Genomic DNA, 27,730 nt, shown 5'->3' with positions numbered 1-27,730 from the left:
TTTTTAAATAAGAATTCAACAGAAACAGTTAAAACATGATTTCCCTGGTGAATGAGACTGAGAAAAGGAGGGTAAAATTGTGCATTACAAGCTCTTCCATACTCTGATTTTAGCCATTTCAATGTAGTACTTTGATTAAAATACCTGTGATTAACTTAAATAGATGTAATAAATTCATACTTATTGATAAAGAAAATTGTTATATAATCCATCTAAAATTCAGGTTATAAAATAGTATGTAGTGTACCATAAAACAGTATGTAGTATACCATAAAACCTATAGACATATAATTAATAAAGTAATTTGCAGGTATATACATCAAATGAAATACCTGTTGAGCACAGTTTTTGATTTTCTAGCAAAAACTTTTCAGAATCATACATTTCTCCCAACATCCTCCATGCCCTCCTCATGCCTGTAACCACCCTTATCCTGACAAATAGCAAATGGAAATAAAAATCACTGCTGGGTATAGTGATATAAAAAGTATTTCTGGAAATAAAAATCACTGCTGGGTATAGTGATATAAAAAGTATTTCCCATTTTATGTGCACTTTTCAACCCAGAGAAAATAAGAATAAATTTCTTTTTTTCTGCAGCAGTTTGTAAAATATAATCTGAGAGATGCTAGTAAACGCTTAACTTTAGATTAGCTTTCTCAAAACTTTTAGACACTGGAGTTCAGATTTGCTTACACTCCAAAGCTAGTCCTCGGTATCTTTTTTTTTTTTTTTTCTTGGTATCTTTTTTTAAGCCTCTCTTGGCATCTCATTTTCACACTCCACCTGAGATGACTTGGAAAACATCGGAAAATAACAACACCACTTCCACAAAACAACTGCCTGGACAGTGCATATTTCTATAGCTATCATTTATGGAACTCTCTGGGAGAAATTGTATTTTAAGTGTCAATACTAAAAGATGATATTATTGGATTTGGCTGCTTCAGTCAGTAAATATAGTCAGCGCCTACTCAGAAACAGCTTTTTTAAAAAAATAATCAGAATAAGAAATATTTCTTGTGTTATTTTTAAATCACTATAAAGGAAAATAATTTTATCCTTGTGGAATTATTATCTTACATGGAGCTTAAAGCCACTGTGTAAAATGGCATCATGTGATTGTTCATAGTTAACACAACCCAAAGATTCAGCAAGTGAATCCTTCTGTAACCCTCCCTCCTGTTAAATGCAAATAAAACTGAGAAGTAGCTTCATAATGTAAGCTAAGCCTGAGTTGCATGGCTAAAAATTTAAGAAACCAGCCTCATCTGTAGACATCAAGTTCTGGAATCATTCAAGATTCACAATTTTTTGATTCATAAAAGTTACATTTTTGGTCTTTATAATTACCCTTCTATTTATATTTATCTGTTTATTTAAGGAATTAAGACAACACACACATATTCATCACATCGTTTATGAAAGGATAAGCAAAACCCATTGAATCATTCGATTTCCTCTGAACGAACATAATACAGATATTAAAAAATAATTCTGAAAAGTTTCAAAGTATACTGAAAATGATTATGGTATATTGTTATTGAAAATGTTGACTCGTTTCTCATTTTTATATCATGTATATATGCATGTATAATCAGATAATATTATATATACATATAAAACATATACAAACATATTTCTATATGTATACCCTTTCATTTATATATGAATATATGTGTATATGTAATGGAAAGTGTATAAAATGATAAAAGAAGTTATCTCTAAGTAAGAGGGTGATGGGGATTTTTATGTTAGTTTACAACATAAACTATTATGTTATATATGTTCTCTATTCAAATTATTTTATATGTGATACAAAGCAAATTCTACAATACCCAACATCAAGCCAACCTCATTTATTTCACATTAGAATTGACGTTGCAAAAATACCAATACTTTTACCTAGTCACCCATGTACTGGACTGAATCAATGCTGAATAACTAATTTTATTTTATTTATTTATTTATTTTTAAAAATATCTTTATTGGAGTATAATTGCTTTACAACGTTGTGTTAGTTTCTGTTGTACAACAGAGTGAATCAGCTATACGTATACATATATCCCCATATCCTGTCCCTCTTGAGCCTCCCTCACACCTTCCCTATCCCACCCCCCTAGGTGATCACAGAGCATCAAGCTGATCTCCCGTTGCGATGCAGCTGCTTCCCACTAACCATCCATTTTACATGTGGTACTGAATAATTTGAAACATTGCCTGTCAATGCTGGGTACTGCAGGTGATCTTCTTTAAGGTATTAACATACAATGAACTGCTGTAACCATTCTAATCCTCTCAAGAATTTTACATTCATCAATCTCATTTTCAGTTCAAATTTAACGTATTTTCACATATTTCTTCTGAAACTTTAATCTCTGCAAAACCCAAACTTAAATTAGAAGGAAAAGGTGGAAGTGTATAGAGTAGCAGCAACTGAATTTAACTTGGATCTTGAATAGAGCTGAAAAGACGTCTGCCTTTTTATTCTTATGTCAGTTTGAAGAGAAAACGGTTCTGATTTTGGCTAAATGAAAATTTTTTTTGGTGACCCTACTTGGATCGCATTGTAAAAACCTACTTAGAATTTTCACTTGCTTCCACAATATTACCACATGTTCTTTGGAGCCATTGGCAAAATGGATCCAGTTTATAAAGACATTGCTTTTGCATTGGGCTTCTGCTTGTCTCATATCTTTAGATAACTTTGAAAGTAAAAGTAAATGTTCATGTGTTGAATATCTTTAATAGTATGGATGAAATTTGTAATTTGAAATTCCTAAGTTCAAAGAACATGTATCTACAGCTTGATTTTACGCTTGAAACTTCCTATGCTTCATAGCAGTTCATAAAATATTAGGAGGAAAAAACCTCCTGTCATTCTTTGCAATTTTCCTTAGACTTGAGTAAAATATACCGAAACTTTGAAAGAAAAATCAAAACCTGGTTCCCCCTTATAGTTTTCTCATTGTTTAAATTATATCATTTACCCAGTACAAATCCTTTGCTTATGCTCTTATGCAAACATACTTTCAGAGCAATTTGAAGTAAATACAAATTCACAAAATGAATAAAGTCATTTTAGTAACATGAATATGAAGGATGATGATATTTTACTGAAGCTAAAGCAGAATGTTGAGTTTAAGAGCAAAGATGTAGCCAAGTTGAGTTTTTGTGTTTTGGTATTACTAATACGAATACACAGAACGCCTATTTGCAAAGGATAACTATATAATTTAAAATATTTTCAAAGCTTTTATGTTGTGTTGAAACATTAAGAAAAACAACTCATTTTTACCCCAAATTTTGCAAGACACCTATACTTGTGTGAAAATTTTAAAGCACAGCCCAAATGGCTATGGTCACTTTAAAAGTTTAACATTTTTTCTTTGACTGATCCGTTGACTGGAATGAGCTTTTAAAAATAAAAATTTGAACATTGAAATCAGACGGCTGTACCTAAATGAGTGAGAATAGTTTGAAACATTTTAGATCAGCATTTGGATACAAAATAATATTAGTTATAAGAATATTTATCCTTTTTAATTTAAATAGAATGTAAATTTATATTATTTATGAAATATATGAGTACACATATTCTTAGAGAATTATATATAATGAAATATTTATATCATATTATTTATCTATATAAATTTATTCTTGGATAATTTATAGATCTCCAAGACTATGTCCATCTATCATTAATTCTTGGACTCCATATTGAAAAACACTGATTTACAGTATCACAATAATAATTTCTCTTCTCTTTGGTCCTCTCCCCTATTACACTGATGTGTGTCTTATTCCATACTGTATTATAGTGAATTATACATGTGTTGACTTGCAAAAGAACTTAGCAGAAATTAAAAATGTTCTATATTATAACATTTCAAATATATAGAATGGATTAGGGCTAACCATTTGCCTGTGAATCTGAAAGGATAATCAGTTATTCTACCCATTGCTTGGCTGAGTAATATTGAATAACTCATTGAGAGTCAGTCTGTTAAAATGAGATACTCCATCGTACATATCTGAAATTGATCTGGTATGCCAAAACTCTACTCTCCTTTCAAATGAAAAGGCTCAGTGTTTTCTGATTTTTTTTTTTTTTTTTTTTTTTTTACCATATCTCTCACTGGATTCACGTCACTGATTTCTATCCTCAGGGTATTTGGAAGTTGTATGATTTAATATATATGAGCTAATTTATTTTAATACAACAATCATTTAAAATGAAACTCTAAGTACACTTAAGAGTTGTGCATTTCATTTTATGAAAATTTTATCCCCCAAAGTATATAAAAGAAATAAATGTTCAAAATAGTTGTATTTATGCATGTTGATGGATTTGGGGCTGTACTTCTAACCTCTGTAATGCATGGAGAAATAAGATGGATTGACAGGAGAGTGAATGAAAGGATAGGGATATGATCTATCTATGTGATAAGTCAAAACCTGTATGATTAAATTGGAAGGTAAACAGTGGAATTTCTGAGATATATATAGGTATATATAGGTGTCCACCATACATTTTTTTCAACTTTTTTTGTGTGTTAAAAATGCTTATAATAAAAAAGTTGGTGGAAAAAAAAAGGAAAAAAAACATAAGATTTTGGTTTAACTTCTCTGGTGAAAAATTATACTGCAAGTATGGCTTTTTAACATGGGACCATCCCTTTAATGGTGTTTCTCTGTCTCTCTTTCTCTCTCTCTCCCTCTCTCCCTAAAGCTCCATTCTGACTTAGATAAGGGAGAGGGCACTGTTAAATACACCCTCTCAGGAGATGGCGCTGGCACCGTTTTTACCATTGATGAAACTACAGGGGACATTCATGCAATAAGGAGCCTGGATAGAGAAGAAAAACCTTTCTACACACTTCGTGCTCAGGCTGTGGACATAGAAACCAGGAAGCCCCTAGAGCCTGAATCAGAATTCATCATCAAAGTGCAGGATATTAATGATAATGAGCCAAAGTTTTTGGATGGACCTTATATTGCTAGTGTCCCAGAAATGTCTCCTGTGGGTGAGTAAGCGAATCAAAATTCTGTCAGATGAGACGAGGCCTTTTCCACATTTATTTTCTCCAGGTTGACGGAAATATCTTGTTTGTAACTCAGAAGATTATTCCTGCACTGTAGAGGATACAATTAATTTCATTTACTTTTTTTTCTACTTCACTATTTTTTCTTCCTGCTCTATTCTAAATGTATGAATAGATACATAAATATCTAGGATATATAACATTCTCCACTATTTTACAGTCTTTGCATTTCCCTGAATTCATGGAATTCCTTTGTACTTTAAGTACATAACTCACTTTGTACCGTAATTGATTGTCATTGCAAATTCAGATGCCTACACAGTGCTGGAGGTAACACCAAATACCAGATAGTCATTCTTCACTCAAAATAAATTATCCAAACTATGTATTGCATCTGAGTCTCAAAGTGGTGGTTCAGAAAGGGATGTGTTGCATTCTTTGTAGCTATCCATAGAGACTCTGAGAAAAGGTATTGTACCCTTTGTGGCTATAAGTAACCTACAGTAGTTATTCCATCAAACTAGGAAGCAAATATCATTATGAAGTCATTACTAGAATAAATTTACAATTAAGCTATAGTATCATCATCATTCTTAATAATTCAAATAAAATATAAATTCAACAACTTCAATTCTCAAAGTCCTATAATATGTATTTTAAGGTCAATGAGTTAAGGATTCCAGCTTTACTGACAAGTTTTAATTATAAATTTTATTCCTTAGTCACCACTGCCAATCGCTCAATTTGTTTCATAGTAACTTCTGGTTTCTAGCACATGTGTAAGGTAAAGCTACTCATCACTTCTAGGTTTCAATTTGAAACTCTCGTATATGAGCCATTGTTACTATTTCCCACGTGTGACATTTCTCGGAGGGCTTCTGCTGTCCCCAAAAACCATCCCAGACATGCAAGGAAGATTGCACAGACTACCCTGAGGGCAGACGCAGGTTAGTGGCTGTAGGAGTTGTCACATGGATTTACCATAAGTGCACTTGAAATTGTGTCTGTGACCTTATCAGGCATTCAAAGACCATATTCTCTCCTTCACCTAAGAAATCAGCTCAGAGGAGTTCACTTCGATTTAAAATTTTTGTATGCATATTCAGGGCTGCAAATCTTTTATTCAGTTTCTGCTTTTTTTTTTTTTGAGCTGCCTCTTTTACGCGGTGCTATGATTGCTACAGATTTAGAAATACAACTGGGAAAATGTATTAGAAACTAGTCCCTGAAAATGGGGACAGCTGTTTTTAAAATTGTGTCTTGGTTTTACACAGGCAGAAAAATGAAGGCAGTACTTTGAGGAAAAGTATGACCTTTAAGAAGACAATGCAATCCAGTACATAAATTCTTTAACCTGGTGCTTATTTCATGTAAATTGGAAATATTTACACGAATTTATGGCCTTTAGTGACACTTTATTACTGAAACAGCATCCTTAAAGCAAACACACCCATCCCTCTACAGTATTAGAAAGTTCTGTCTTATTAGATAAACAATTAGGTTTTTTGTGGTGCCAATTAGGATAAAGGATAGGGTCGCAGAGCTGAGCCCTTGTATAAGGAGTTTGCAGCTAGTGCCTGAAGAGAGAAATAAATCTGGAAAATCAGGCGAAGGGTAGGTGAGTGAGAGAACAAAGTGGGCCCAGCTTTGGTACTGGGGTGAGACAGAATTTGCCGTGCTGCCATGAGTTATCAGAAAGATCTATGCAAGAATAGGTTCTTTAAAATGTTTTCCCATGTACCATAACTGAAATTTCTCATTGGTTATTCAAGAGACCTTAGTAAATACCTAAACTGATTTTCAATGCACCCTCCCTTTTAATTTTTTTTTTTTTTTTTTGAAAACGTGATGATCCATTTATTTATTTACTTATTTATGGCTGCGTTGGGTCTTCGTTTCTGCGCGAGGGCTTTCTCTAGTTACGGCAAGCGGGGGCCGCTCTTCATCGCGGTGCGCGGTCCTCTCACTGTCGCGGCCTCTCCCGTTGCGGAGCACAGGCTCCAGACGCGCAGGCTCAGTAATTGTGGCTCACGGGCCCAGTTGCTCCGCGGCATATGGGATCTTCCCAGACCAGGGCTCGAACCCGTGTCCCCTGCATTGGCAGGCAGACTCTCAACCAATGCGCCACCAGGGAAGCCCCCCCCCCTTTTTTTTTTTTTAATAACAGAACAGTATTTCTTTTGAATGTGGAACCATAACATATGTTATGAGTTCACCCAGGTATTCTTGGACTATATTAACATAATATGCCCTTTTCAAATAAATACTAAGTAGTAGAAACACCGCTTGCAAATTCAGTATTAGAAATGAGATACCTATCAGGCACTACTTTTGCCATCCTCTGGAATCCTGCCTATACACCTATAACCAAATACATCCGTTAGAGACCCAGTTAGATTTGTGGTATTTCTTGTTTTGGCTTTTACCTGAGCAGCTTAAAGCTAGCCAGAAGCTGCTGTGTGTCCAGACATAACATTTATGTCCCTAGAGCTCCTGAACTCCATTCCCAAGCACACCCTTCCTACCATATGGAAATGGTTTACTGCTCTAAGTCACTTTATCTAATGATTATTCTTTTCTTTATTTTCTTTTTCCACATTCCTTCTAGGCAATTCCTGCTTCTGTATCATTTTCCTTGGAATATTAAAATAATGTTTAGTCAACACCAGATAGAACTAGCCATGGTGTATTGGGCAATATAACTATTGTGGCAAATCTCACTGTTGGCTTTGTATATCTGTGCTTGAGGTATCCTCTAGGAGATAACTATCCTTTCCCAATAACTGAGAATGTTCTTATTTCACTTTTAATAAAAGACTCAACCAATTTAAAAAGAATATAGTAAAATAGCTTATTGTGTAATACAAAAGGTCATGAAATAGTCTATTAGGCAAATGTCAGTTTAGCAATAATGGATTGTACATCTGAAAATATGATGAATGATTAAACCAGGAATACAAAAAAACTAACAGGAAAATTATAAAAAACATAACTCTACAAAGAGAGGATGGTGGTGAGCAGGGTGGGTGGAGATTTTAGAGGAAAATCAATATTTAAGATTATAAGACTATGGAATATATTTAGTTCCCAAAAGTTGAAGAAAATTCTAGTGAATCTATGAATTGTTTAAGAGAAAGGTCACTTTGTCACTTGTGCTACATCCAATATGCCATGGAAGTAATTGATATTCACAGATAAAGTGCTTTTACTCTGACCTAAGGAAATTACTTAATGATCCAGATAATCCCCAACTCAAAGTTTCTCCTTGGAGACAAATTTGGACGTTATGAATGTGGTCTTAATTCTGTAAGATCACTAGAGTAACAGTGAATTACAGTAATGTGCCTTCTTTAATATCTGATGATTTTGCATCAGTAGGGTGTGCAGTTTAAGTTACTTTTCCTAGAGTGCTGACATGTTTAACATCTTTAAATCCATATTCATACCTGCATTGTCTTCCTCAGCCTGAGCTAAACCAGTTTTAGGCTGCTGATTTGGTTATTTGTAACGAGGTCCCTATGACACATTTTATAGATGTCAGTTGTGAATCATAATTTATTAAGTAAGACCTACCATTTCCTGAGCAATAGGTAGGGACCAGGTGACCTAATAGAGATTTGCATTCCTTGTTTTATTTAACCATTACAGTAACTCCGTGCAGTATTGTTTACTATTTGATCTTTATTTTTCTATGAAAATTCTGATGGATCAGAAAGTAGGAATTACACCTAGGCTCTTTAGAACAAAGTTAATTGCAATCAGTTGTACCCTTTTTCTAGGGTTAGTAGCTTCTAAAATTTCTTTGGGAGCTTTAAATTTATTTTTTAATCTCAGATGAACTTGTAAAGATTTCAGAATTCATATTATATTATTGTATTATATTATAATTTGAGGATGGGGGTCCATGCTTAGAACAAAAAATCTGAGGAATATATCTCTTATCCACTGATTTTAAAAAAATGTTTAGAAAAATTTAAATAAAACAGGATATACCTAAAGGAAATTATACTGCTGGTTTCATAGAAAAGTAAATAACATGTACCCCCTGGCTTTTTTCTATGAATTGTATTTTGATTTACATGGAGTTTGGGGATATAGTCCAAGATGAAATTGTTGGTGGAGTTTTTGGTAGGTTATTAAACAGAGAATATTTTCTACACGGTCACACTTAAATAGTCCAACTCCAAGAAGGAAATAGTGAAGGCTGTGACTATATTTAATATTAATTTATTATACCTTTATTATGATTTTGAAACATACGTAAATCTCCACACTTCCTTGCTTTCATGGAAGTGTTATAGAAAGAGAAACCAAAAAATGATAAAGAAAACACCTTATCATACAAGCCAGCCATGGCCACATAGAGCAGCTCAAGTAATATAGAATGAACAGGCAAACTATCATTGGTTTCTATCTGTGCCCCATAAGCATAGTCCTTGTTAGGAGACTGGAGAAAGAATGTTGGCTGTTTTCTACAAATAAAGACATTCTCCTCATACAACCAAAATACATTTATTAAAATCAGGAAATTAACACTAATGCATTATTACAATCCAATCCTTAGACTCTGTTCAAACTTCATCAATTGTCTCCATAGTATCTTATATAATAAAATGTTCAAGGTCAAAATCACCCACTGCATTTAAATGCCAGATCTCTTTAGTTTCCTTCAATCTGGAACAGTTCTTGACTTTTCTTGACTTCCATAACTCCAACATGTTTTTCCTGACCAGTTATTTTTCAGAATGTCCCTCATGTTGGGTTTGTCTGATGTTTCATCATGTGAAAATTCAGTGTATGCATCTTTGTTAGGTATATCACAGAGGAAATGCTGTATTCTTCCTGTTGCATTCTATCAGGTAGAACATAGTTTCAATTTGTCCTACTACTAATGATGTTCATTTTTATTACTTCACAAAAGTTGCATATTACTTATCTATTGCTGCATAATACATTGGCTAAAAACTTGGCAATGTAAAATAACAAGCATTTATTGTCTCACAGGAGCATGGATATCCAGGAGTGGCTTAGCTGGGTACCTTTGACTCAAGGTCTCTCAAGAAATTGCATCCAATCTGTTGGCTGGGGCTATGGTCTTAACTGGGGGGAGGTAGGAAATTGCTTCCATATTTATTCATGCGGTGTTGGCATGCCTCAGTCCCTTGCGTGGACCTCACCACAGAGCTACTTCGCAATATGGCATCTGCCTGGCTCCAGGATGAGCTATCTAAGAGAGAGCTAGAGAGAGAGAACATCTATGATCAAAGCCACAGCCTATTTATTTATATTTATTTTAAATTTTATTTATTTATTTATTTATTGGCTGTGTTGGGTCTTCGTTTCTGTGTGAAGGCTTTCTCTAGTTGTGGCAAGTGGGGGCCACTCTTAATCGCGGTGCGCTGGCCTCTCACTATCGTGGCCTCTCTTGTTGCAGAGCACATGCTCCAGACGCGCAGGCTCAGTAATTGTGGCTCACGGGCCTAGTTGCTCCGCGGCATGTGGCATCTTCCTGGACCAGGGCTCGAACCCGTGTCCCCTGCATTGGCAGGCAGATTCTCAACCACTGCGCCACCAGGGAAGCCCCGCCACAGCCTATTTATAATCTAGTCTTGAAAGTGATATCCTATCATTTCTGCCATATTCTAATTGTTAGAAGTAAGTCCAATCCACATTCAGAGAATAGAATTACACAAGAGCATGAATACATGGAAGCTGGAATCTCTGAGGGCCCTCTCTACCTACCACAGTGCACCACTGTCCTCAAAGGTATGTCATACAACATATACTCAGCCCCTTTCTAGTACCCTAAAATGTTTTCCCCTTATTGTATTAGTTCATATTCCAGAAAATCATATAACTCAAGTCCAAGTGCAAATGAGGTTCCTTAGACTTATTTCCTCTTGATCTGTAGACTTGTGATGCTAAAGTGACCAGTTGCTTATCCCACATACACCCAACATACAATGGTGAGATAGGCATAGGATAACTTCTGTAGACATTTCTGTTAAAAAAGGGGGAAAAGGCACAGAATAAAAAAGAGTTACTGGGCCATGACATTTCTGAAATCTAGCTGGTAAATGCTGAATGCTCTTTGATTAGGTACAAGGGCTGGGAATATTTGGACACAGATCTCAGTTCCACCATCTGGGCTCTTGGTTCTCCATTCTGAGTTACCCTTTCTTTTTCATGAAATATAGCATGTACCTGAAACTAAGGAACTCTCTTTGTTGGCTTCCTGCCAATTGAATTCAAGGGGTCTAAAGACCTTTCCTCACTGTACAATCTCCAACTCTCCTTCTTCAGTCCACTCTTGTGATGTTTCTACATGTAGAGCTCTTTTTAAGAACTTTGTAGGTGCTGTGGCTATCCCAGGAGTCCTCATGGGGTTCACTGAATTGGACAAAAAAAAAAAAAAAACTCTTCAACATAAATTCTTCTCTACCTTGGCCCTGTTGGAGATGCCTGAAAGACAAAGCCCTTACATGAATTAGAATCCTTATTGTTTGCTGGAAAGAATCTTGTGAGTCACACATACCATTAAGCTCTTAAGAGGGAATTTTTTCTGACTAGACATGAAGCCACGAAGACCATGCTTGATCTTACTAAGGTCCTAACAAAACATTTTATAGTCACTCTCACGGCTTTATCTTTTGACCATGCTCTCTATGTCCTGGACTTAAGCTTTTCTTAAAAGTCATTTCTTAATTTTAACATCACTTGCCATCTGGAAAGATCAGGAATCTTCAAAAGCAGCAAGACCTGGACCCTTTTTGTTTAAAAGTCACTAGGTCCATTTTCCATTGTCCAAATAAATATAGGCAACAGTTTTGCTAAATTTCTGTCATTGCATAACAATGATGTCTTTTCCTCTAGTTCCCAATAAGATATTCTTACTTTGTTGCAAGCCCTCACCTACAGCCCTTCCAAGTGAGTGTTGATTCAATCAACATTGTGTTCAAGGCACTACTGCCTGACAGTGCAACCATTCCCACATTTTAAGTATTTGTTATGGCAGCACCCCACTACCAGGTGTGAAATTGGTATTATCTAGTACTATATAACAAATTACCCCATGATTTAGAGGTTCAAAATTTTAAATATGTGTTATCTCTTGGTTTGTCTGAGTATCTCTGCTTCAGAGTTATGGATTTCGAGTTAAGCTGGCTATCAGGAATATGGTCTCATCTGAAGATTCACCTGTGGGAGGAAGCAGTTCCAAGCCACTCATGTGGTTGTTATCTTGGAATTGACATCCTTTCACTTCTGCCATATTCTACATATTTGTTAGACAAAGGTGTGAATACTGAAGGCAGTCATACTGAGGTCCATCTTAGAGATTGTCTATATTAGGTGATGATTCTACTGTAAACTTACTCTTTATCTTTTCTGTAAGTATCACATATTTTGTCAAAAGGTATTTTAAAACTGGAGGAATAACTTAGCTCTCATCACATTTTCAAATTATCCATTTATTAATTTATATCTGTGTGGTCTCCAGGTTTTGTTTTCCATTAAATTGATTCTAATCGATTGTATCAACAAAAAATTAATCAGTTGATCTAAGAAAGAATTGGAAAATTTTATTTGAGCCAAATTTGAGGATTATAACCTGGGAAGAGCATCTCAGAAAGCTCTGAGAACTGTTCTGCCCTTTAGAAGTCAAGACACAGTTTATATAACTTTTTTGGGATAGAGGGCTGTGCATTAAATGATGTATTATTGACAGTTTACATAATCCAGATTTAAGTGCCAATGTGGTGAGTCATGTGACCCTTTACAAGATCAAGAAGGAATGTTATCTTGTAAAAGAATGAAATTAGAACACTCCTTAACACCATACACAAAAATAAACTCAAAATGGATTAAAGATCTAAATGTAAGGCCAGACACCATCAAACTCTTAGAGGAAAACATAGGCAGAACACTCTATGACATAAATCACAACAAGATCCTTTTTGACCCACCTCCTAGAGAAATGGAAATAAAGACAAAAATAAACAAATGGGACCTAATGAAACTTAAAAGCTTTTGCACAGCAAAGGAAACCATAAACAAGACAAAAAGACGACCCTCAGAATGGGAGAAAATATTTGCAAATGAAGCAACTGACAAAAGATTAATCTACAAAACATACAAGCAACTCATGCAGCTCAATATCAAAAAAAACAAACAACCCAATCTAAAAATGGGCAGAAGACCTAAACAGACATTTCTCCAAAGAAGATATACAGATTGCCAACAAACACATGAAAGAATGCTCAACAACACTAATCATTAGAGAAATGCAAATCAAAACTACAATGAGACATCATCTCACACCGGTCAGAATGGCCATCATCAAAAAATCTACAAACAGTAAATGCTGGAGAGGGTGTGGAGAAAAGGGAACCCTCTTGTACTGTTGGTGGGAATGTTAATGGATAGAGCCACTATGGAGAACAGTATGGAGGTTCCTTAAAAAACTAAAAATAGAACTACCATACGACCCAGCAATCCCACTACTGGGCATATACCCTGAGAAAACCATAATTCAAAAAGAGTAATGTACCAAAATGTTCACTGAAGCTCTATTTACAATAGCCAGGACATGGAAGCAACCTAAGTGTCCATCAACAGATGAATGGATAAAGAAGATGTGGCACATATATACAATGGAATATTACTCAGCCATAAAAAGGAATGAAACTGAGTTATTTGTAGTGAGGCGGATGGACCTAGAGACTGTCATACAGAGTGAAGTAAGTCAGAAAGAGAAAAACAAATACCGTATGCTAACACATATATATGGAATCTAAAAAAAAAAGAAAGAATGTTATCTTTTAAGGAGTTGTCTTGTTGGTGCCTGCTCTTCATTGTTGAGCAGGTATTCCTGCTGATGGGGGAAGTTAGGTCAATGCATAATGCAGATACACAATGCACAGTGAGGGGAGAGGCTAGGCCAAAGGGCAGAGAAGAATTTTTATGTTTAAATTTTTCTTGTCTTGCCATAAAACATGAGTTTTATTTCACAATTGATATCATTATTTTAATATTGGAATTATTTTAAATTTGGCCAATGAAAGCTTCTTTAAGCTGATTTTTATGTCCTTTTAATATTACCCTTAATTAGTTGAATACTCCCTTACTCTCTGGCTCAAAAATATGTTTGGGACTTGTCTTGCTTATTTGCTGCCTCAGCCCAGAAGAAAGCTATTTCTCCAAGGAGCTCTCTCCTCACCCTTATGGAGAATAATGTTTAGAAGCCCAGAATCTGGCTGCAGCTTGCTCTTTGTTATTGGAGAATCATTGCTCCCAGCCCCTCTCAGTGGGTACAGCTAAAGAATAGATCTATGGACATGTACATACATAATATTTATTTCTGCATCCTTCTACATATTTTGAAAACCATAATTTTGTACGAATACCTTCAACTCCAGTCTAACACAGCCATTCATTTCAGGTTTGTTTGCTTGTTTTTTTTTTAATCCTTGTATAATTTATAACTTTCTTTTCCAAGAGTGAGAAATCCAGCTCTTGTTGTCCTTAATATATTTTCTTATTTGATCAAGCCTAATCTTTCATTGCCACTACCCCTGCAGACCCCTTGCAGGTGCCCTGATGACTCCATTCCAACTTTGAAAATCTGCACTGGCTGTTTCTCTTCTCCACTGTAGATGGAAGTTTTGCTCACCTCATTACAGCTCTAAATCCATACACAAGGCCATATTTCCCCCACATAGGTGACTTCCTCATGAGAATCAATCTCTGATACCCCTTGCCAGCCCTTCTATGTGGACACCTCCCTCACTCTGCTCTGGCTTCAGTACCTTGATTTGGTCTATTGCAGCTTCTTCCCAACTCCTCCAGTTGCCTATCTCTGCCAGCACAAAAGTTCAGCTCGGCTTTAGGACTGAATTATTCTAGAAGATAAGCAAAGAGGAAATGGCTTTCTTTGATTCTTAAAGGGACTTAGGGTGTTTCTAGAAGTGCTTACCTCTGAGTTGTATTTTCCACATGCATTAACAATGTTTAAATCAGGGGCCCTTCATTCGTTTTGAATTTCCTCCATAATTTGTTGAGCTGAGGCCAAATTTTGATATGAGAGGCCAAAAATGACCTAGGAAGTAGTTGATAAGGCCAGAAGCTGAAATAAATATACTGGCTTTGGAAAAAAAAATTTTTCCATATTGGGACATACCTTTTCTATTCATAGTCAATGAAAAAAGATTTCTACAGAGAGACAGAGGACAAATCTCTGTTGTAACATGTTCTAGCCACACACTGTGTGGGCACTGAACTTAAGAGTCCAAATCCATGCTCTACCATTTCCTAGTTGTGAGGATTTGCATAAGTTATTTGACCTCATTGTGCTTTGGTTTTCTTACTTATAAATGAGGAATAAAAATACCTTATTCCCAGAGGTATACTGCAAGTAGTAAAGGAGAAAATGTATAACTAGCACTGATCCCAATGTCTGAAAAAAAATGCAATCACTAAATAGGGGAAGATCCTGTTAATAATTTGGCTCTCATTATCAGGAAACTAGCAGAAGAATGCCTAACCTGTAGACATCCCAGCTAATTATCTTACCCCCTTTTTCTATATCGTCCCTCCCTGTGACACAGAAGCTCAATATTTACTTTTTTTTTTTTCAAACTATGCCAAGTCTATATAAGAACCTAATAGACTTTCTATCCCAATTTACATTTAATTTGGTGTAGAGTACTCTTTTCTCTTAATGTATAGAGACAAGCTGTTGATTTGTAAGAAACACCAATTATCAGATGACACTTTTGCTTTGCAATCTGCTGAGTGACTTTCACACATTTGATGAAATTGAGCAAGGCCTGGTGATCCCTCTGGTGTCAGCTGCAAAGTGTCCACAGCACACAGCACAGCAGAACCATTTTCAGGGCCATCGAATGTTATGACTATGTGTTCCAGGAGCGTTTTATCCCTCTGTTTGATTCCTATGTTTTTATTAGTGGTGCAGTTGCAAAGGTAACGCTATTGACAATGTTTGTGTGGCCTTGAGAGAAGCGTATGAATTGTTTTAGTAGCAGCACAGTGTGTCCCGAAACATAAACCGTTCTGCATTGATAGTTGCTTTAGCAGCCACTGATCAGCCATAAATGTTAAAAATTAACAAGACGTTCTTTTTTTTTTTTTTTTCCTAACCACCAAATGACTCTAAGCGTTAAATAAATGTTAGCAGAAGCTGCTTCTTGGCCGCCGAGTGGTTCAAAACATTAAACATATTTTTAATGTATTACTCTTTTTCCAGCCTCCAAGTGGTTATAAACCTTCAATATGTTTTATAAAAACTGCTTTGCCAGGATGTAGCAAGTCCAGCTACTGGCAGGAGAGCTATCAACATCATTTTTCTTTAGAGTTGGCTTCCAGCTGTGGTACTGGTTTTTTGTTTGTTTGTTTCATTTTTTGTTTGTTTCTTTTTTTACCTTATTTGCTCTATTCTATTTATTTTTTGTACACAAAGGCAGGCAGGAAGCTACCTTGGCCCAATTGTCTCTTGCTTTATGATAAGTGATCATGGGAGAGCGGTTGCACCTATATAAACCCCTGAAGGCAACGGAGAGTTCTCTGAGGTTCAATTGCTTGTCCTGGGTATTCTACATAGATGTCAGCTCCATTTTCCAAACTGATTTTTGTTTCTGCTTTCCATTGTGCAATGTGTTGAGGTATGAAGATGGGTATAAATTAAGCTTGGTATTAAGGAAAATAACTTCAAGCAACCAGACACTGACGGATTACACTCGTTGATCAAGGTGAAAATATTCCATCAAAAGAACAGACTCAAAGACAGACAAAATGGCAAGACTACTAAGTTAATGAGATCTCTAACCCAAACATGATGAAGGACTTGACATCTATGTCTGGAAATAACTCAGCGTGACAACAGCATGCAATTCAAAGACAGTAAAGAGAACGTCACTATATAAAAGTCTTTCTAGGAATTAGCAAAGAAAATCTGTTTAGTTTAACCAAATTAACAATAAAATCAAGAGTGGCACTGATTCAATTGAAAATATGAATCTGCTCTATTATTCCAGACAGAGTAAATATTAAGCCAAATAAATACTCAGAAAAGCTTTTATTTGTACAGAATCCAAGTGTTTTCCAAATCATATATTTTATTTTGCTAAATGTTTTATTCTATGTATATGTTCAACAGATTCAAAACTTTATGGGACACCTATTAAGTACCAGACACTTTTGGGAATTATGGTTAGAACCGTGAGAAAAACAGACAAAACCTCTACCTTCAGAAAGCTTTCGTTCCAAAGGTCTAGTGCAGGGGGCAGCAAACTACACCCTGTGGGCTTCTGGCACATCATCTGTTTTTATTGGGATACAGTCACACTTGTTCATTTATGTGTTATCTGTGGCTGATTTCACACTACAATGGCAGAGTTGGCCACAGAGGCCAAATGGCCTGCAAAGACTAAAATATACATAGTCTGATCCTTAGTTTGTTGGGCCATGTGTTGGTGGATTATCAGAGTAGGTTAAGGTAAGGTCAACATTTTAAATAGACGTATGAAGAAGGAGAGTGTTTACTATAGAAAAAACTTCCTCAAAAAGTGAAAAAGAAAGAAAGAAAAAAAAAAAAAAGACAAATGGCAGGACCAGAGGGTAAATGAAGGGCAGAAGCAAGTCCCACAGTAACAGGGTGCATGTGGCATGAAATTGTACACTCCCACTTAGCTGGTGCTGAAAGGAATGTTTTGAATTTATTATAATTATGTAAACACTGTCTTAAAGTATTAAAATTTCATGATAAAGTATTAATTTTTCTGCAGAACAATTCTTACTTCAATTACATAACCGTATTTTTAAATTAAAAAAATATTAAAACTGAAACTAAGAAGTTTGAAAGAAGAGAAACTCTAGATTAGGTTGAAACATTCTTTCCCCAATGATTCCTCAGGATTCTTAAGTTCTTTGCCTCACTAGGAAAGTTGAAAATTACTGAAACCAAATTTGAAAACAACAGCCAGTATTAACAATTACTACCCAGTAAGTGTTAGAGGAAACTTCCTTAGAAAGTAAGGTTGGTGAGTTGATCAAGGTTGGCACTATTTTCATTTCTGACAAAGAAACTGAAACTTAAAAACAACAAAAATATCAGTGACTACAATTGTATAAATAATTCACAAAAATGAATATCAAAATATGGTACAATTTGTTTAGTTGGCAATGGCACTAGAAGAAAAAGAAACGTCAATTAAACTGTCAACCATGTTAATTTTGCTTCTGAGAAAAACATTGTAATGGGATAATTTCATGAAATGCTTTGATGGCAAGAAAGTGCCAAACTATGATTAGCTACTGAACAATTCAAATTAAACAAGAAAGCAATTGGTGGCAGCCTATCGAGAGGTTTTTTTTCATGCCTTTTTCTTCTCTTTTTCCCTTTGTTTAATCTAGTATATGCTGTTTGACAGTGAAATGATTTATTGTAAAAACATTGTTGTCATGAGAATTTAGTAGAAACTTCACTATAAGAGGAGAAAACATATTTCCATTTATAAATCTTTTTTAAAATACCATTACCATTTCTGAAAAAAAATTGTCATCTCCATAGAAGTAGTATTTTTTGTAACTAATATTAAGTTCCTATTTAGCTAAAGGCCTCATGTAGAAGCAATTTACTCATATTATTATGTTTATATTTCTATTGTCAAATATATTCATTTAGTATTTAAACTGAGTTCTCTTTCATTATTCTCATTTCTGCCCAGTTAGCCAGAGTGGATATTCTAGAATTTAACAAGGTCATGTAAACTTTACTACCTATATTTCTTATCCTTTTTACTTTAAAATAATAATCTGGTATATACCTAGACTACCAAAGAGTTCCAAACATCAGAAATACCAATGGGATTATAAAGAATTCATTTTTCTAGCAGTCTTAGTTTTGTACAAAAATGTGCTTAAAAACAATGGATAGAAATTCTATTTTGTATTTTTTAAATTGTGACTTATGTGTCCCCTGAACAGTAACAGACTGCCCTGCCCAATTACTAAGAACACTATTTTCATATGTTAATTCCCAATAACAGAAGCAGGTCTAGAGTTTCTAAACCAGGGAGAGCTTTTAGAGTTAAATAGTTTTGAGTGTCTTTCCTGCAATAATAAGATTATTATTTTGTATATAGCAGAAAAAGGAAAACTTTTAAAGATTATTTTTGGGTCCATATATTTATTTCTGATGAATGTTAGTGGAAAGTATCTTAAAAAGGAATAGTACGACTGACAAGAGCAAGGTTAAAAGAGTGTTTACAGAACACTGGGAAAGGTCATAATTCTAGAAAGGCAGAATATTACAGGGAAAACAAAATAGACCTGGAGTATCAAAGACCTGCATGCAAATTTTATGAAATCTGGGGGAATGTTTAGAAAAGTGTTTCCTTTTTTAAAGTTTGATGGTACTATTTACCACTAAACATGTTATAAGGATTGAAAGAGATACCGTTTGTAAAACAAACAAACAAACAAAAATATTAAACCCTAGAAGGATTTTAATAAAATGCTAGTAATTTCTTCCTTCCTTCAGCAGCTTTTTCTCCTTTGGGATTTTAGATCTGGAGAAGACAAGAGTCTTCAGTTACATTTTTTTTTTCCTATTTTCATCCTTGCAATTGTTCCTAGTAAATCACATGAGAAGGACAATTCTAAAAACATCTCCTTCTAAGAATACATATTTTTTTATGAAATACAATTCATCCAAAGTATTTGAATAGAGACTCAGAACACAGGAAATGAAATATTATGGATATAAAATATAATAAAATACTGTGCAAAAGTATGTCTAGTGGATGTTAAAAGTCATGTCTTAGTGGTTCAAATTCATGAAAGTGGACTGAACAAACACATTTATTTCTTCTTTGTTTCAAAATACCATTGAAATAACACAATATAATACTTGGAAAATATACCTATAGGAAGCTGGGAAGCATTTCACTAGCAGACCAAAGAGTAAGGAATTTCTGAAGGATATAAATTATATCAGAGGAACTTCTGGTTTTGGCCACCATGGAATTATTGGTATTAGGCTTGACTTTTCACCATAAACAATGATAAAACTGGACGACATATATGAGGCAACAGTTTTTTAATGTATGTGCCAAGTAGTACAAGTTTGTCATCCTTGAGAGAAGGGAAGCCATGAATCAAGTCCTACATTTAGCTGGACTCTTTGATTAGGGGCACTTTTACTACCATGGCACAAGGAATATGACGCTAAGAATAATGTCTAGAGATAAGATTATAGGTGGGAGCTGCTGAAGTGACTGCAAAACTTGAGGACTGCTGAAGTGACGGGAACTTGTGTAGAAAGTAAGGAGAGGCACAGAGAAGCACTGAAAAGTCAGAGTAAGGGTCTAGGAGCGACTTTCACCAAGGGCTGCTCTGTGCAGGCACAGAATTAACCTCTATGCCCTGCTGAAAGCAGATACTTTGAGGCTGAGATAACACAGGGTGGGGAGATGTTGAAGTTATGGACTAGCCACAGGGGAGAGATTTCACTGGACATCTCACACATTTATGTGAGGCCCCAGAAAACCTATGCATTAGGAGTAAGGGCCATTTCCTTCAGTAAAGGCTATGCCCTCTGTCTAAAAACAAAACTTGAAAGAGACTGTTCTTAATAAAGAATTAAACTAGGCCTGAGAGATCAAAAGTATCTGCCAGTAATTTAACTGCCTTCAAAGAATTATCTTAAGACCCTTTATAATAAGATAACATCCAGATTTTCTACAGTGTATTATTAAAATTTTCAGCATGCAATAAAAACAAATACAAATTATGCAAAGAAGCAGGAAAATTTGATCAATGATCAAAGAAGAAAAAACAGTTAATAATAATAGACATCATGGCAACTTAGGTTTTGAAATTAACAGATATATATTATAAACATATTTTACGACTAATGGAAAATGTAGTCATAATGATAGAACAACAACAACAAAAATAATAATGGACATTCCAGAAATAAGAAGTACAGTATACCCAATTATCTGTTCACTGGCAGGACGCAATAGCAGATTGCAGGTATCAGAAGAAAGACAAATGACATTGAAATCGGAGTCTTTGAAATTACACAGTCTCAAATAAAAGAGGAAAATGCTGAGATAAATAAGAGATTGACATGGGATGATATCAAACCATCAAACATATGTAGAATTAGAATCCAAGAAAGATAAGAGGCAAAATGAAGCAGAAAAATATATTTGAATAAATAACTACCAATGTTTCCAAATTTTGATTAAAATTTTCAACTTTGAGGTCCAGGAACCTCAAACAAACAACACACACACAAAGGTTAAAACAACCAATAGTGTAAATAAAAGAGAGTAATTTATAAATATCCATTTAATCTGAGGTAAGACTGGAAAAGTTAAGAATAAAAACAACTGGGGAAAAAAAATCCAACAAATAGGAAACAAATGGCAACATAGTAGATTTAAACAGCCATATTGATGACTAACTGCAACATACTAAACACATATAAGTTTACTAGGGCTATTGTAACAAAGTACTACTGACCGGTGGCTTAAACAACAAAAAAATATTGTCTGTTATTTCTAGAGACTAGAAGTCTCAAATCAAGGTGTTGGTTCCTTCTGAGGGCAGTGAGGCAGGAACTGTTCCAGGCTTCTCTCCTCAGCTTGTAGGTGGTTGTCTTCATGTTCACATAGTGTTCTTCCTGCTGGTGTGTCTATATCCAAATTTTCCCTTTTTATAAGGATACCAGTCATGTTGGATTAGGATTCTAATGACCTCATTTTAACTTGGTTACTTCTGTAACAATCCTATTTCCCAATAAGTTCATATCCTGAAGTGTTGGGTGTTAGGACCCCAACATAACCTTTTTGAAGAAAACAGTTCAACCCGTAACAGACTCAAATTAAGAAGCAATAATTTTCAGACTGAATAAAAACGAAGACTGAACTACATACTGTCTACTCTGAACGCTCTTTAAATATATAGACAAAAATAGCTTAAAACGAAAGAAAGTGAAGGAAGATATTCTATGGAAACATTAAGCATAAGAAAGCTGATGTAGGGCTTTAACACCAAAGTGGTGTTTCAAACAAGATGAATTACTAGAAATAAAATGAGATATAAGAAGGGTAAATTCTTCAGAAATACATTTTAATTCTCAATGTATTATATATTCATTTAATAACAGAGCTTCAAAATGCATGGAGTAAAAACTGACAGAACCAAACAGAGAACAACAACGACAAAAAATCCCTTTACTCATGGTTAGAGATTTTAACATTCAATTCTCGGTAATTAATATATAAATATGAAAGATTTCAAAAACACTATCAACCAATGCAATCTAATTTTCAATTATAGAACATTACACACAAGATTACATCATAACATTTTTATCAAATTTAACCTGGAACATTTGTGAAGAAGGACTGAGTATTCTAGGCCGTAATTGTGTAAATCAGCACAGTCCCCAGCCTTTTTGGCACCAGGGAAGACTTCGGGGGTGGTGGGATGATGGTTCAGGCGGTAATGCGAGCGATGGGGAGCTGCAAATGAAGCTTCTCTCACTCGCCTGCCGCTCACCTCCTGCTGTGCAGCCCCGCTCCTAACAGGCCGTGGACCAATACCAGTCTTCGGCCCGGGGGTTGGCAACCCGTGGTATAAATTGCATAAGATTAAAGTCTCTTCTGAGGTAGAGCAATGGTCTTTATGTTGTTTGGGATACTGGTTAAATGGTTGTGTATATTTGTGAAAGCTCAGCAAGCTGAACACTTATGTTCTATACATTTTACTGCATCTAAATTCTCATAGAAAAATAGACAAATAGATAAGTAAAAAAAAAAAAAAAAAAAAGCAAACAAGTCAGTCAATCAATCATATATAAAAATCCTGGCAGTTAATCCCAATAAATATGACTAGTCCATATCCCATGCTGTCAAAAATGAAGACTTTCTATAAATGTTATTGTTTGTTTGAACAACAAAAAAACAAACAAACAAAAAAAACCCTTGAATCAGAAGTAGAAGTAATGGAATTTGGGGCATACTATGAGTCCATCAGGGAATTTATTACACATGCTCGTCCTCATTCATAGTCAATGTTTGTCTGAAGTCTTTGCTCTTAGAAGAAAACACTCTGTTCAGCTCTCTAAATTATGAGTTCAAAGACAGGTGCTCCCAAGCATTAGTAGCAGAGTCCCTGAACACCATAGCAAGCAGAAGAGACGGAAATGGCCCCAGTTTCAGAAACCTACATATTGAGCACTGAAAAGAAAGCCCAAACCACAAAATTCTTCCCCATTCTGACCCTCACATAAGTAGCACAACCAGAGTTTTAATAATTAGAACCTGCAATTACTTGACTCAAATATTCTCACGTGAGCAGAAGAAACAATCTTTACTTGTAATACTTAATCCAGACCCTCAACACCAGATATGAAGCAAAAACCGGCAATCATCAAATGTTTGAATAAAAACAATAAAATAAAGATATAATATATAAGGAAACAAAACAAATATTAAGGAAGTAGAATTAACAAAAGAAAGTAAATAAGATGTAAATAGCATTATATCCTCAGAGAGAAGAGTCACTAACATATAAAATAAAACAAACTGCCTGTTACAAACAACACTCGGATATGTCAGAAAGTGAAAACACCATTGCGAAAATGAAATGTAGCTGATATGCTAAATAACTGAAAATACAAAGTTGATGTCAAAAGAGTATTCCAGAATCTAAACTGCCTATTGGGATGGATTTGTATGATTAAAAGTAAGAGCAACTATTTAAAGAATTTCCTTGGATGACCACGACTTGTTACTTTAAAGATGGCAACATTGCTAGTTTATTAATACATTTTTGTGTCCTGTTTTTAGACTTTATTTTCTATTTTTTACATCTGTATGCTAAATTATAAATAATTTATCCTAACCTATATTCCAGTATATTAATTCTACCCTTGATTTTGTTTAATCTGCTTGAGAACATATCCTGATTTTTTTTTAATTTGAGTAATTACATTTATATTTATTTAATCTCCCACATGATGTTTTTATCATTTTTTTCTCTGCAATTTTTGGAACTTTTTAAAAGTTTCTGAGGAGTAAAGTGTATATTATCATCATCCAATATTGTCCAATATTTAAAGTCTTTGTGGGTTTAGCTTTATTTTTTAATGTTTCTGTTAATTCTAGTTCATGTTTCCTTTTGTTTTATTGTGTTCCCTGAAAATATTGTAAGGTTTAGGTTGAAGATATCGTTATAAAGTATTTGAATTTGCTTCTACCTGGTCACTACATAAGCGAGGCTACCTTACACAGTGTTCGTCTTGAGATTAGCTGGGTCACATAGGCACCAAAGCCCAGGTCATAGATCCAAGATAGGACAGGTTTACATCTGGTTCATCTTACACTGAGGGTGTAGGCTTTGGTGATATTAACTTTTTGGAGGAGAACTCTTGTTACACTTCTTAACATATGTTAGACTGAGACTTTTGTTTCTCTCTCCTTTACCCTGAGACTGTCAAATAAATCTGTATATTTGTCGGAATCAGAAATGTGCTGCTGGAAAGGTAATATCCTTACCTCTCTGGATTCCTCTTTTCTCTTTAAATTTGAGCTGATAACTCATTAAAATCTTGTAAACTCTCAATGCTTTTTTAAAAGTGTTTAAAAATGTACCATAAGTGGTGTTTTGGACTGTTTTCAGCGGGAGGTATAGTTCAAATAACTTATCCATGCATTACTGAAAACTGAAATCTTTGCCTATTCATATATGCAGTATATTTTGTGTGTTGGGTCATTTGTCTTTTTCTAATTAATTTTATTTTAGAAATCATTTGTGGAACCTATATTTTATGTGAAAAGAGATTGGCATTAGTTTAAGACAATACTAGTTCCACTAATTTCCACCTGGATGACGATAGGCAAGTGATTTGACACTAGAAAGCATGTATTTCCCCCATTTTCTCATTGTAAAATGGGAATACATAACTGGGCTGTGTATGGTTTAAAGAAATTAATATATAAAAATCTAACATGATACCTGAAAATAATAGGAACTGAATAATAGCTCTCTCTGCCACTAAAATTCTTGGATGGGACGGTTACGAAGGAACACACTGTAGAACTGCTCTACTCAATAATGTGAACTGCATTGTTGTCTTCTGGGGCAAGGACTTCCTCCAAACAAATCAAACCATTTCACTCACACAGCTTTTCTCTGTCTCATAAATTCCTGCTATTCTTCTGTTTGCATTTCATAGAGGTTAACCTCTTTGCTCACAATCATAACCAAATAGTTCCTAGAGAATAAAGCTACTGAGACAAGCCAAACATTGATTGAATTAATCACCAATCTCTTTTTCTGAGATATATCAGTTTTTCCTCCAGTAATAAAATCTCTCTTACTTCACAGTAATAAAACAGGCAGATGCTCTGATAGTTATAAGCAACCTACAGAGCTTCAGAATGCAGTCTTACTTCTGAATTTTAGCTTGTGGGCATTTTTTTAAAAAGATCATTTAATTTACTAATAAAGTGACACTAACTTGGTAACTGGGAAGCAGGCACATTTCTCCCCAATGTGGTAAGGCAGAATGAGCTATCAATTTGTTGTCCTCTTTTTTGAAATGATTAAGCATTAATTTAGATATAAAGAACACACACACAGAGTACTCTGAAGGGATGAAGATGGGGAAATAAAGCACACATGCTCAGTCATACACAGAAGACGTATGTAACATCTCATTTTAACTTCAAGGACAGGATGAGGAGTCCCAGTATTCGAAAAAATATATTCTAAGTTTTTTTGATTAACTAATCTGTGTAGTTAAGTAGATATTTTATTGCCGGTCAATATGCCTGAACCAAACTTACAGCAATGAAAATAAATATCGTTATCATTAATTTATAAAAAATTGTATTTGTGTATGCATCAATATTATCTACATATTCTGATTAAATGCTACACTGCTGAAAGGAGGACAGAGGTAAAGCTTATTTTATATCTTAGAATTTTTTTCCATCCATGTCAACCTAGGGGATGGGATTTATACCATTCCAATGTTATTAATTCATGTGTAATTGGTGTCTATTTGCTTAGAGGTTTTGTTTGTTTGTTTGTTTCCCATAACTCTGGTCTGAGAGATATCATACGGTGACTTATATCAATTCAGGTTGAAGGGAAATAAACCAGTCCACTCCCAAATGTTTTCATACTTTAACTGAGGTGGAGTAGGGTTGGTGTTGAGCAGCTTTCCCTGTAAAGTCACAAGTCTCTGGCTTAAGCAACTGGTCTACTTCCTATACAGGAAATGTTCTTCCTCCTCTCCTTAAGAACAAGGGAGGTTCAGAACTTTCGTTTGCATAATTAAGATAGTGCAAGGAAGTACTTTTATTATCAAGGATATCTGTTTCAAAGGGACTTTCTTTTAGCACAGAAGAATAAGTGGAATATTTTTGTCTTTTTATTTTGCATGTGAATATATTTTAATTCAGTTTCATCAAGTAAAGGAGAATTAGAAAGGGAAATTATCAAGTCTTTTCAGAAAGAAAGAAGGTAGACAAAGTTTATAAATATTAACACTCTTAAAAATTAATTGTGTGTACGTCTAAGCCCAATCATGTCTAAAACCATGTTATTTTTGTAAATGAAAATGCATTGTAAAATATTTAGAAACTATTTTACCTTTTTACCTTTTTAAAAATTTATGTTGCTGATTTGGTATCAATATAGTCTTGCCTACATGTTTCAAATTAATGTTTACCTGATATACCTTTACCTATATTTTTACTTTCAACTTACCTATGTTGTATTTGAAGTTAGTTTCATGTAGTGAGCATATTGTTGGACTTGGTTTATTTAGAACATTTATATTTAAGATAATGATTGGTATGTTATGGCTTGTCTGCCATTTTTTATTTGTTTTCTGTTTGTTTACTAAGTTACCCATTCCTCTGTTTCTCTTTTTTTGCCTTCCTGTGGGTTATATGAACACCTTAGGATTCCATCTTTATTTTAGTGTTTTGGGGTATATGATTTTGTTTTGTTTTCTTAGTTGCTCTAGTTAAAACAATGTAAATATATACAATAACTTATCATAGTCTGGTGTTATTGAAGTTTTACCACTTTGAGTGAAGTATAGAAACCTTATTTCTATGTAGGTCCAATTTTAATCTTCCTACTTTTTAAGCATAATTATCAAATATTCTTTTAGTTTTCCTTCATTTCACAGTGTCGATTTTCCTTCCACGGCTGAAGGATGTCATTGCTGAATATAGAATACACAGTTCACAGTTTTTTCTTTCAGTACTTAAAAAAATCTTTTCCACTTTCTTCTGGCTTTTCTGGTTTCAGATGAGAAATCTACTATCATTTAATTATTAGCCTATAAAATGTATGATTTTTCTCTGTTTTCAAGATTTTTGTCATTCACCTTCAGAAGTTTAAGTATGATGGGCCTTGACATGGATTTCTTTGGATTTATCCTACTCAGGATTTGCTCTGCTTCTTGAATATTTAGTTTTATGCCTTCCACCAAATTTGGGATGTTTTCAGTCATTATTTTTCGAATACTTTTTTAGTCCCATGCTATCTTTCTTATCTCTTTTATTATCATCTTATAGGTCTCTGAGATTCTGTTTGTTTTTGGGTTTTTTTCCCCAGTCAGTTTTATTGAT

General features: G+C 34.6%; 1 protein-coding gene across 1 annotated transcript in view; it reads left to right on the top strand.

The window, feature by feature from the left end:
* The window catches only part of CDH12 (cadherin 12), a 415,721-nt gene that overhangs the window by 197,926 nt on the left and 190,065 nt on the right, over positions 1 to 27,730 (top strand). Inside the window, exon 3 of the mRNA XM_068535175.1 lies at positions 4,733 to 5,027. Coding sequence (XP_068391276.1) covers positions 4,733 to 5,027 — 295 coding nt within the window. The remainder of the gene's footprint in view (positions 1 to 4,732; positions 5,028 to 27,730) is intronic.

Source organism: Eschrichtius robustus, chromosome 2, assembly GCF_028021215.1.
Source record: "Eschrichtius robustus isolate mEscRob2 chromosome 2, mEscRob2.pri, whole genome shotgun sequence".
Classification (NCBI taxonomy): Eukaryota; Metazoa; Chordata; class Mammalia; order Artiodactyla; family Eschrichtiidae; genus Eschrichtius; species Eschrichtius robustus.
The sequence above is the reverse complement of the archived record's forward strand: the minus strand, read 5'-3'. Positions and strand labels throughout refer to the sequence as shown.